The sequence below is a fragment of the Balaenoptera borealis genome (genome assembly GCF_965194805.1).
Source record: "Balaenoptera borealis genome assembly, chromosome: 16".
NCBI classification, from domain to species: Eukaryota; Metazoa; Chordata; class Mammalia; order Artiodactyla; family Balaenopteridae; genus Balaenoptera; species Balaenoptera borealis.
In genome coordinates, this window is record NC_138872.1 from 24,454,307 (window position 1) to 24,467,544 (window position 13,238).

The window sequence follows — 13,238 nt, forward strand, 5'->3', positions numbered from 1 at the left end:
TGATAGCATCTGTAAATGTAGTTTTACAAATTCCTTTTCAATCTGCATGCCCTTATTTCTTTTTCTTGCATTGTTGCTGTGGCTAGAATCTCTAGTACAATGTTAAATAGAAGTTGTGAGGGTTAACGTCTTTGTCATTTTCTTGATCATTTTGGGAAATCATTCAGGCTTTCACTTTTTTAAAAAGTAAAGTCCATACTTCATTCAGATTTCCCCAATTTTTCTTTTTTTTTTTTTACTTGAAGTATAGTTGATTTACAATATCATATTGTTTCAGGTGTACAAGATAGTGAGTCAGTATTTTTATGGATTATACTCCATTTAAAGTTACTGTAAAATAATGGCTATATTTCCCTGTGCTGTACAGAATATCCTTGTTGCTTATTTATTTTATACATAGTTTGTATCTCTTATTGTCCTTCCCCTCTTTCCACTGGTAACCACTAGTTTGTTCTCAGTATCTGTGAGTCTGTTTCTTTTTTGTTATATTCGTTCGTTTTATTTTTTATTTTATTAAAAAATTTTTTTTTATTGGCGTATAATTGCTTTGCAATGTTGTGTTAGTTTCTGCTGTACAGTGAAGTGAATCAACTGTATGTGTACATATATCCCCTCCCTCTTGGACCTCCCTCCCCCACCCCTGAACCCCCCTCCCCCACCCCTGAACCCATCCATCTAGGTCATCAGAGAGCACCGAGCTGAGCTCCCTGTGCTATACAGCAGGTTCCCACTAGCTATCTGTTTTACACATGATAGTGTATTTATGTCAAACCTAATCTCCCAATTCATCCTGCCACCCCTTTCCCCCCATGTCCACACGTCCGTTCTCTAGGTCGGCCTCTCTATTCCTGCCCTGCAAACAGGTTCATCTGTACCATTTTCCTAGATTCCATATATGTGTGTTTTTGTCTTTCTGATTTACTTCACTCTGTATGACAGACTCTAGGTCCATCCACATCTCTACAAATGACCCAATTTCATTTCTTTTTATGGCTGAGTAATATTCTGTTATATATATGTACCACATCTTCTTTACCCATTCATATTTCGATGGACATTTAGGTTGTTTCATGTCCTGGCTATTGTAAATAGTGCTGCAGTAAACAGTGGGGTACATGTGTCTTTTTGAATTACGGTTTTCTCAGGGTATATGACCAGTAGTGGGATTGCTGGGTCATATGGTAGTTCTAGTTTTAGTTTTTTAAGGAACTTCCATACTGTTCTCCACAGTGGCTGTATCAGTTTACATTCCCACCAACGGTGCAAGAGGGTTCCCTTTCTCCGCATCCTCTCCAGCATTTATTGTTTGTAGATTTTTTTATGATGGCCATTCTGACCAGTGTGAGGTGATACCTCATTGTAGTCTTGATTTGCATTTCTCTAATAGTGATGTTGAGCATCTTTTAATGTGCCTCTTGGCCATCTGTATGCCTTCTTTGCTGAAATGTCTATTTAGGTCTTCTGCCCATTTTTTGATTGGGTAGTTTGGTTTTTTTTTGATATTGAGCTGCATGAGCTGTTTGTATATTTTGGAGATTAATCCTTTGTCTGTTGCTTCGTTTGCAAATATTTTCTCCCATTCTGTGAGTTGTCTTTTTGTCTTGTTTATGGTTTCCTTTGCTGTGCAAAAGCTTTTAAGTTTAATTAGGTCCTATTTGCTTATCTTTGTTTTTATTTTCATTACTCTAGGAGGTGGGTCATAAAAGATCTTGCTGTGATTTATGTCAATGAGTGTTTTTCCTATGTTTTCCTCTAAGAGTTTTATAGTGTCTGATCCTACATTTAGGTCTTTAATCCATTTTGAGTTTATTTTTGTGTATGGTGTTAGGGAGTATTCTAATTTCATTCTTTTACATGTAGTTGTCCAGTTTTCCCAGCACCATTTATTGAAGAGGCTGTCTTGTCTCCATTGTATGTTCTTGCCTCCTTTGTTATAGATTAGGTGACCATACATGTGCAGGTTTATCTCTGGGCTTTCTATCCTGTACCATTGATGTATATTTGTTTTTGTGCCAGTACCATACTGTCTTGATTACTGTAACTTTGTAGTATAGTCTGAAGTTGGGGAGCCTGATTCCTTCAGCTCCATTTTTCTTTCTCAAGATTGCTTTGGCTATTTGGGGTCTTTTTTGTGTTTCCATACAAACTGTATGATTTTTTGTCCTAATTCTGTGAAAAATGCCATTGGTAATTTGATAGAGATTGCGTTGAATCTGTAGATTTCTTTGGGTAATATAGTCATTTTCACAATATTGATTCTTCCAATCCAGGAACATGGTATATCTCCCCATTTCTTTATGCCATCTTTGATTTCTTTCATCAGTGTTTTATAGTTTGCTGAGTACAGGTCTTTTGCCTCCTTAGGTAGGTTTATTCCTAGGTATTTTATTCTTTTTGCTGCAATGGTAAATGGGAGTGTTTCCTTAATTTCTCTTTCTGATCTTCTGTTGTTAGTGTATAGGAATGCAAGAGATTTCTGTGCATTAATTTTGTATCCTGCAACCTTACCAAATTCATTGATTAGTTCTAATAGTTTTCTGGTGACATCTTTAGGATTTTCTACGGATGGTGTCATGTCATCTGCAAACAGTGACAGTTTTACTTTTTCTTTTCCAATTTGTATTCCTTTTATTTCTTTTTCTTTTCTGTTTCCTGTGGCTAGGACTTCCAACTGTGTTGAATAGTAGTGGCCAGAGTGGACATCCGTGTCTTGTTCCTGATCTTAGAGGAAATGCTTTCAGTTTTTCACCCACACCATCACCAGAATGATGTTTGCTGTGGGTTTGTCGTATATGGCCTTTATTATGTTGAGGTAGGTTCCCTCTATGCCCACTTTCTGGAGAGTTTTTATCATAAATGGGTGTTGAATTTTGTCAGAATCTTTTTCTGCATCTATTGAGGTGATCATATGCCTTTTTTCTTTAATTTTTAATATGGTGTATCACATTGATTGTTTTGCGTATGTTGAAGAATCCTTGCATCCTTGGGATAAATCCCACTTGATCATGGTGTATGATCTTTTTTTATATATATATAAATTTATTTATTTGTTTATTTATTGGCTGCGTGTGGGGTTTCTCTAGTTGCAGCGAGTGGAGGCTACTCTTCGTGCAGTGCGTGGGCTTCTGATTCCGATGGCTTCTCTTGTTACGGAGCATGGGCGCTAGGTGTGTGGGCTTCAGTAGTTGTGGCACTTAGGCTCAGTAGTTGTGACTCGCAGGCTCTAGAGTGCAGGCTCAGTAGTTGTTGCACATGGACTTAGTTGCTCCGCGGCATGTGGGATGTTCCCAGACCAGGGCTCGAACCTGTGTCCCCTGCATTGGCAGGCGGATTCTTAACCACTGTGCCACCAGGCAAGTCCGGTGTATGATCTTTTTAATGTGTTGTTGGTTTCTGTTTGCTAGTATTTTGTTGAGGATTCTTGCATCTATGTTCATCAGTGATATTGGTCTATAATTTTCTTTTTTTGTGATATCTTTGTCTGGTTTTGGTATCAGGGTGATGGTGGCCTCATAGAATGAGTTTGGGAGTATTCCTCCATCTGCAGTTTTTTGGAAGAGTTTGAGAAGGATAGGTGTTAACTCTTCTCTAAATGTTTGATAGAATTCGCCTCTGAAACCATCTGGTCCTGAACTTTTGTCCATACTTTATTCAGATTTCCCCAGTTTTTCTTTTTCTTTTTCTTTTTTAAATTGAAGTGTAGTTGATTTACAGTATCATATCGTTTCAGGTGTACAACATAGTGATTCAGTATTTTTACGGATTATACTCTGTTTAAAGTTACTATAAAATAATGGCTATTTTTCCCTGTTCTGTACAAAATACCCTTGTTGCTTATTTATTTTATACATAGTAGTTTGTATCTTTTATTGCCCCTCCCCTCTTTCCACTGGTAACCACTAGTTCACAGTATCTTGAGTCTGTTTCTGTTTTGTTATATTCATTCGTTTTATTTTTTAGATTCCACATATGAGTGGTAATATACAGTATTTGTCTTTCTCTGTCTGACTTAGTTCACTAAGTATAATACCTTCTAGGTCCTTTCATCCTTTTTTATTGCTGAGTATATTGTATATTGATTTTGTATCCTGCAACCTTGTTTTCTGTTGTATATATATACCACATCTTCTTTATCCATTCGTCTGTTGATGGACGCTTAGGTTGCTTCCGTATCTTGGCTATTGTAAATAGTGCTGCTATGAACATTGGGGTGCATGTTTCTTTTTGAATTAGTGTTTTTGTTTTCCTCAGATATATAGCCAAGAGTGGAATTGCTGGATCATACAGTAGTTCTGTTTTCAGTTTTTTGAGGAACCTCTGTACTGTTTTCTGTACTGGCTGAAACAATTTACATTCCCACTAACAGTGTACTAGGGTTCCCTTGTCTCCACATCCTCCCCAACATTTGTTATTTGTAGACTTTTTGATGATAGACATTCTAACAGGTGTGAACTGATACCTTACTGTGGTTTTGTATTGCATTTCTCTGATGGTTAGCAATGTTGAGCATCTTTTCATGTGCCTCTTGGCCGTGTTTATGTCTTCTTTGAAAAAAATGTCTATTTAGGTCTTCCACCCATTTTTAAATTGGGTTGTTTATATTTTTTTCCTCTATTTGTTCTATTAAAGTATAGTTGATTTACAATGTTATGCTAATTTCTGCTAATTTGTGCTAATTGGGTTGTTTGTATTTTTGATTTGAGTTGTATGAACTGTTTATATATTTTAGATATTAATACCCTATCAGTCATATATTTGCAGATATTTTCTCCCATTCAGTAGGTTCTGCCTTTTCATGTTGTTGATGGTTTCCTTTGCTATGCAAAGGCTTTTAAGTTTGATCAGGTCCCATTTATTTATTTTTGCTTTTGTTTCTTTTGCCTTAGGAGACTGGTACAAAAACATACTGCTATGATTTATGTCAAAGTGTGTTCTGTCTATGTTCTCTTCTAGGGGTTTTATAGTTTCCAGTCTTACATTTAGGTCTTTAATCCATTTTGAGTTTATTTTTTATATGGTGTGAGAAAATGTACAAATTTTTAAAAATTTTATTTTATTGAAGTATAGCTGGTTTACAGTGTTGTGTTACAGATTTCATTGTTTATCATGTAGCTGTAGTTTTCCCAACACCACTTATGGAAGAGACTGGCTTTTCTTATTGTATATTCTTGTCTCCTTTGTTGTAAATTAATTGACTATAAGTGTGGGGGTTTATTTCTGGGCTCTCTATTCTGTTCCACTGATCTATGTGTCTGCATGTATGTGCCAGTACTGTGCAGTTTTGGTTACTGTAGTTTTGTAGTATAGTCTGAAGTCAGGGAGTATGTTACCTCCAGCTTTGTTCTTTTTTCCTCAGGATTGCTGTGGGTATACAAGGTCTTTTGTGGTTCCATATAAATTTTAGGAATTTGTTCTAGTTCTGTGAAAAATGCCATGGGTATTTTGATAGGGATTGCATTAAATCTGTAGATTGCTTTGGGTGTATGGACATTTTAACAATATCATTCTAATCCAAGAACACAGGATATTTTTCCATTTCTATGTATCATCCTTAATTTCCTTCATAAGTGTTTTATAGTTTTCCGAGTATAGGTCTTTTACCTCCTTGGTTAAGTTTATTTCTAGGTATTCTTTTTGGTATGATTTTAAGTGGGATTGTTTTCTTGTTTTCTCTTTCGATAGTTCATTATTAGTGTATATAAAAGCAACAGATTTCTGTATATTAATCTTGTGTTCTGCAACTTTATTGAATTCATTTATTCTAATAGTTTTTTGGTGGAAATTTTAGGGTTTTCTATATATGGTGTCATGTCATCTGCAAATAATGACAGTTTTACTTCTTTCCTTCCACTCTGAATGCCTTTTATTTCTTTTTCTTGTCTGATTGCTGTGGGTATGGCTTCCAATACTACATTAAGTAGAAGTAGCAAGAGTGGCATCCTTGTCTTTTTCCTGATTTTAGAAGAAAATCTTTTAGCTTTTCACTGTTGAGTATGATGTTAGCTGTGGGTTTGTCATAAATGACCTTTATTATGTTGAGGTATGTTCTCTGTATACCAACTTTGACAAGAGTTTTTATCATGAATGTATGTTGAATTTTGTGAAAAGCTTCTTCTGTATCTATTGAGACGATCATGTGATTTTTTTATCCTTTTCTTTTGTTAATGTGGTGTATCACTGATTGATTTGCGGATATTGAACCATCCTTGCATTTCTGGAATAAATCTCACTTTATCATGATGTATGATCACTTTTATATATTGTTGAATTCGGTTTGCTAGTATTTTGTTGAGGATTTTTGCATCTATATTCATCAGAAATATTGGCCTGTAATTTTGTTTTGTAGTGTCTTTGGTTTTGATATCAGGGTAATGGTGGCCTGGTAGAAGGAATTTGGGAGTGTTCCATCCTCTTCAATTTTTTGGAATAGTTTGAGTATAGGTATTATTTCTTCTTTATAAGTTTGGTAGAATTCTCCTGTGAAGCTGTCTGGTCCTGGATTTTTGTTTGCTGGAAGTTTTTTAAATTTCAAATTGAGTTTCACTATTAGTGATCAAGCTGTTCAGATTTTCTGTTTCTTCCTGATTCAGTATTGGAAGATTGTATATTTCTAGAAATTTGTCCATTTCTTCTAGGTTGTCCAACTTGTTGGCACATAACTGATCATAATATTCACTTGTGATTTTTTTGTATCTGTGCGTGCTCTAGATCACAGGCTCAGTAGTTGTGGCTCATGGGCTTAGTTGCTTCACAGCATATGGGATCTTCCTGGACCAGGGATTGAACCTGTGTCCCCTGCATTGGCAGGCAGATTCTTAACCACTGTACCACCAGGGAAGTCCCTATTGTTATTTGTTTTCTGGTTGTTTTTGTAGTTCTCCTCTGTCCTCTTTTTCTTCTTTTAGTTTCTTCCTTTGTGGTTTGACGATTTTCTTTAGTGGCATGCTTGTGTTCCTTTTTCTCTAGTGTTTGTGTATCTATTTTAGGTTTTGATTTGTGGTTGCTATGAGGTTCATGTATGTTGACTTGTAATTGTATTGACTGGTTTTAAACTAATAGTCATGTAAGTTCAAATGCATTCTAAAAGATCTACATTTTTTTTACTCCTCTCCCTGCCATTTTGTTTTTGATGTCATAGTTTGCATTTTTATGTTTATCCCTTTATTGTTTATTATAGTTACAGTTGACTTTACAATTTTTTGTGTTTTAATTTTCTTAGAGCTTATTTAAGTGGTTGATCCTCAGCCTTTACAATATATTTGCCTTTCAGGCTTTCACTGTTAATTATGATGATAGCTGTGGAATTTTGATTAATGCCCTTTATCAGGTTGATTACATTGATTAGTTTTCATGTTTGACCCAACCTTGCATTCCTGACATGCATCTTGCTTTGTCGTGTTGTATAATCCTTTTTACATATTGTTGGATTTGGTTTGCTGGCACAGCTGATCCTTGAACAGTAGGTTTGAATTCCATGAGTCCACTTATACGTGGATTTTTTTCAATAAATACTTACTGCAGTACTACACGATCTGCAGTTGAATCTGTGGATGTGGAACCGTGGATACAGGGCTGATTGTAAAATTCAACTGTATGGGCAGTTGTCACCCCTAACCCCCATGTTGTTCAAGGATCAGCTATTTTGCTGGGCATTTTTGTGTTTATATTCATCAGAGATATTGTTCTGTAAGTTTTCTTTTAATGTCTTTGTTTGGTTTTGGTATCAGGGTAATAGTAGCCTCATAGAATGAGTTGGGACGTGTTCCCTCCTCTTCTGTTTTATGGAAGTCTGTGAAGTATTTGCTAATTTCTCTTTAAATGTTCAGTAGAATTTACCAGTGAAGCATCTGGACTTGGGCTTTTCTTTGTGGGTAGTTTCTTTTCTTCCTTACTTGCTCCCTCCCTCCATTTCTTCCTTTCCTATTAAATTACTGATGTGATCTCTTTAATTGTTGTAGGTATGTCAGATTTTCTATTTCTTCTTGAGTTAGTTTCTGTTGTTTGTGTCTTTCTGGGAATTTGTATATTTCATCTAAGTTATGTAGTTTGTTGGCATACAGTTGCTCCTAGTACTTCCTTGTAAACCTTTTTATTTCCTTAAAATTGGTAGTATTGTCCCCTTTTTCATTCCTGAATATAATTGAGTCAGTGTAAGTTGGTCCCTGTAACTATTTTCAATATTGTTGGTTTTTCAAAGAACCAAATTTGATTTTGTTGATTTTTCTCTGTTATTTTTTTTTCCTCTACATCACTTATTTGTGCAATGATCTTTTTAATTTCCTTGTGCTTGCTTTGGGTTTGGTTTATTCCTTTTTTCTCCTAGTTTCTTATGGGGGAAGATAAGATCATCTGAGATCCCCTCTCCTTTTTAATATAAATGTTTATAGCTATAAATTTGTCTGTAAGCACTGCTTTTGCTGAGTCCCATGAAACCATTATTGTCTTCTCTTTCTTTCAAGGAAGGGAAAGATGTTTTTTCATAGTTTTGGGGCTTGCCTTGATTTGAGCTTGCTTGAAGTATATAAAATTTCTGATAATCATTTAGACCTACGAAAGTGGTAATTTCCTATGGCTCACCCTAATACAAATTACTTTCACAAACATCTCATTACCTTCCATTACCCCTGTATTATCTTATTTTTACAATCTAAGAAAACAAGCTCAGGAAGAATAATGGGACTTGTTCAAGGTCATAGGACTGATATGCGTCCGGATAGGCTGTTATTGAAGACCTGCATGTCCTGTAATAAATTACAGTGAACTTTTGATCTAATTGAGGGACAAGTGTACATGAAAATAATTCACTTCTGGCACCTGATAATGCTGTGTCCCCACAGTAGATACTGCCATATTGATTAATGAACCTGTCATTAGACTAGGCTATTGCTCATGCCTTCAAACATTTACTGAGTGTCTGATCTGTGCCTAGCATTCTTTGAGAGAAAGAAGGTGTGCACAATAAACACAGCTTGGTACCTACTCTGAAGGAGCTTGTGGTCTACAGGAGGGGTGGACAAATGAACCAGTAATTATGATACAATATGATAAATGTTAGATAAGGCCCCAGACTCTTAGAAAGGAGAGAGGGGAAGGCCTATCAAGGAAAATTTCTGGTTTTTTGGCTTGCATTTAGGAGAAAGAGCTTTCTGGGTAGAAAAGACAGGGAGGAGAAAGAGCTTTCTGGGTAGAAAAGTCAGGGAGGAGAAGGAGCTTTCCAGATAGAAAAGACATCCAAAGATGTTCTGTGGCAGTAGAGTTCACCCTTGAACAATACAGGGGGTTCGGGGCACTGACCCTCCACAGTTGAAAATTCATGTATAGGTTTGAGTCGGTCCTCCATACCTGCAGTTTCCCTGCACCCGCGGATTCAACCAGTCGTGGATTGGGTAGTACTGTAGTATTTACTATTGAAAAAAATCCCATATGTAAGAGGACCCACGCAGTTCAAACCTGTGTTTAAGGGTCAACTGTATGGGTGTGTGTGTAAATAATTACCCCCCTTGCCCCCACCTTAGGTTTATTTTCTTCCCACACAGGTGGCATACCATATATACAGGTACACAGCTCTGTAGGCAGGGGAAGAGCATGTGCAGAGAGGCACAGAGAGAGAACATGTACATCTGGAGCCTAGAGCGGGCACTGGGAAAGAGATGAAGCTAGAGAGGAAAGTAGGTGATAGAATAGGAAGGGTAGGAAGGGTGTGTATCACAAACAAGGAGCTGGACTTTTATCTTGCAGGCTGTTGGGGAACTTCTGAACGTTTCTAGAAAGACCTTTGAATTATTTGTCCTGGGTGGGTTTGGGAGCCAGCTCCTCTCTTTTGCTGTATATGCTAGTAGTTCTTTCCTCACCAGTAAAATTATCCTCTTTTTTTTTTCTTTTGCCTCACAGTTCACTGAAACTTTTTTGACGGAGAGGGACAAACAGTCCAAATGGAGTGGAATTCCTCAGCTGCTCCTTAAGCTGTATGCAACCAGCCACCTCCACAGTGACTTCATTGAGTGCCAGAACATCCTCAAGGTAACTGTTAGGGGACTTGGAGGGACTGCATTCAGGGTCTCCAGATGATACAAGATGTCTGTTTTTTTTCTCTTCTTCCGCCTACTTTTTAAAATAGCCTGTTTTTATTGCATAAGCTATAGAAAATTTGGGAAGTTCAGAAAAAGTGCAAAGAAGAAAATAAAAATCACCAATAATCCCCCACCACCCAGAGATAATCACCATTAAGTTTCCTGTGTATATACTTTTGGGTTTTATTCACATTTGTTTTGTATCAGTGCTTGCTTAATTAAGGAGGCCTGTGCCCTGGGATTAGGTTACATTCTGTTTCAACAGGATTTAAAAGATCCCATTTGCTGAAGGTGCAAGGAAGTAGCCTTGTGGCTGTTGATAATTATGACTAGCATATAAAGATGAAGGGACTGGGCCTGGCGGTTGGGAGAGGGATGGAAAGAATGCATAGACATCTAGGGCAGTTGTTCTCAATCTTGAGTGTGTATCAGAGTCACCTGGAAGGCCTGTTAAAACACAGAGTGCTGGGCGCTACCAGCAGAGTTTCTGATTTAGTAAGTCAGACTTCAGCTTGGGGAGGTGGGTCCAACTCTGAATTTAGATTACTGGCTCTAATGTAGCTAAAACCCATGCAAGTTATATTTGATCATAATGAAACGATGTAATGTTTTTCAGAGGTGAAGTTCTGTTTATTATATCACGTAAGAAGTCATTTAAAAATATAATAGGGCCAAAAAGTTTAGTCTGTACCTTTGAGAAGAGATGTTTTGGGACTTCCCTGGTGGTCCAGTGGTAAAGAATCCGCCTTTACCACTGGCGGGGACGTGGGTTCGACCCCTGGTCAGGGAACTAAGATCCCACACACTGCAGGGCAACTAAGCCCACTTGCCACAACTACTGAGCCCGTGTGCCTCAACTAGAGAGCCTGCGTGCCGCAAACTACAGAGCCCACGTGCTCTGGAACCCGTGCGCCACAACTACAGAGCCCAGGTGCCCTGGAGCCTGTGCGCCACAACTAGAGAAGAGAAAACCCGCACGCCACAACTAGAGAGAAACCTGCGCACTGCAATGAAAGATCCCGCGTGCCTCAACGAAGATCCTGCATGCTGCAACTAAGACCTAACACAGCCAGAAATAAATTAATTAATTAATAAATAATAAATCTTTAAAAAAAAAGAAGAGATGTTTTGTCTATACAACTTTTTTGTAAGTTGAAAATCATTCCCAAATAAAAGTTTAATTAAAAAAAAGACATTTTGTGTTCTTGATCTTCTCACAGTCTGATTAGGATAGAAATAATTATAGTGTCTTAACACTTGTTTGAAAACATTTTGCAAGGAATAATGCATTATTTCATTTGATTCCTACAAAATCTCTGAGATATGAGGTAGATGAAAGAGGGAAATTAATATTTTGAGTGCTTGCTATGTGATCATCATTTCTTTATGCACTCAGCAAATACTTATTTGAAATTTACTGTGTACCAGGCATATTTAATTTTTATGATAACTCTGTGAGATGGGTGGTATTAGTGTATTAGTCCAAAATACTTTGATTGCAGGTAACAGTAACCCACTCAGATTAGCAAAAAAGATCTTTTATTGTCTCACGTAATCGGAAAGCACCGATGTGAATTGAGGGGCCAAATAGAGTTAGGCTGTCCATTTCTTATCTTGACATCTGTGTGTGGCCTCATGTTCCTCTACGGAAGTAGGGCTGTTGCCTGAGGAAGAGAAAAGGAGATACTGAGCAGGCAAATCCAGATGTCTTCTCCGTTCCCTTTTTCAGTTGAGAAAACAGACTCAGCATAACCTGCCCAAAGTCACGTGGCTATTATTGCTCTGAGCCCAGATTTGTCTTACTCCAGAAACCAGTTTCCATTGTACCATGTTGCCAGCAGAATTACATTCTAGTTTTATAAAGGAGAGAAATGAAACCCAGAGAAAGTAGTTCAGTCACTTACTAATTATGTGATCTTGCACAACTTTGTGATTTTGTTTTTCACCTGTAAAACTACACTCACTTCATTGAATTGTTTTAAAGATTAAATGGGCTAAAGTATAGAAACCCAGTGCTTGGCATATAATAGGTTATCCATAAGAGAGGGTTCTGCTTTTTCTTGATGTGTGGTATCTGGACCAACATCAGCATCACTTGGGGACTTATTATAAATGCACATTCTCAGGCCCCACCCCAGACCTATTAAATCAGAAACTGCAGGTGGGACCCAGCAGTCTGGGTTTTAACAAGCCCTTCAGATGATTCGGATGCTCATCACTGTGTGAGAACTACTGCTCTAGCCCACTGTGTTCCATCTTCCCTCGAGGTTCCTGAGAAGGGAGCATAATGAGTAGGGCCCTATTATATTCTTCCTATCCTATCTCCTGTTTCACCCAAAATAGTTCTGCTTTCTTTTGTAAGCACAGACTCAGGAGCCACACTTCCTAGGTTTAAGTCCTGACTCTGTCACATACCCTGTATGACATTGACAACTTCTTTGTGTCTCAGTCTCCTTATCTGTAAAATTGGGCTGATAAATTACTATTATGTCATTGGGTTGTGAGGATTAAAATAGGTAATAGATGAAGTACTTAGAACCATGCCTGGTACATAATAAGCGTTTAATAAGTTAGATATTACTACTGTTACAACAACTTTTATTATATCAGCTTTTCTGTAAGATTTTTTTTTTTTTATGGTTCATTGTCTTTGACCTCATGGGAGTTCAAGTTGTGACTAAAATGCAAACTGGTGTTTTGGTGTCTGGTTTGTGTTGGATACTAAACTGAATGTCTTTCTGTATCCTTTTTCACTAGGAAATTTCTCCTCTTCTCTCCATGGAGGCTATGGCATTTGTTACTGAAGAGAGGAAACTTACCCAAGAAACCACTTATCCAAATACTTATATTTTTGATTTGTTTGGAGGTGTTGATGTAAGTTGTTGTTTATTATTACTACTGCTACTTAATGGCTTGGGAATTTAACTCTTGAAATGGGAGGTAGGAAACGTTTTAGAATTTATAGCAAACATTTCAGAATTTTCATCTTTTTTTATGATTTTTAAAAAATTTTTATTGAGTTATAATTTACATACCATACAGTTCACTTGCTTTACTTGTACAATTCAGTGATTTTTGGTGTATTTACAGAATTACAGAGTAACTATCACTACAGGCATAGCGTTTTTTTTTTGGCCACGTGGCATATGGGATCTTAGTTCCCCAACC

General features: G+C 37.2%; 1 protein-coding gene across 1 annotated transcript in view; it reads left to right on the top strand.

Annotated features, from left to right (window-relative positions):
* TRPC4AP (transient receptor potential cation channel subfamily C member 4 associated protein) overlaps window positions 1–13,238 on the top strand; it is a 74,503-nt gene that overhangs the window by 11,774 nt on the left and 49,491 nt on the right. The window contains exons 2-3 of the mRNA XM_082362342.1: window positions 9,892–10,020; window positions 12,828–12,944. Of these exons, the coding sequence (XP_082218468.1) occupies window positions 9,892–10,020; window positions 12,828–12,944 (246 nt within the window). The remainder of the gene's footprint in view (window positions 1–9,891; window positions 10,021–12,827; window positions 12,945–13,238) is intronic.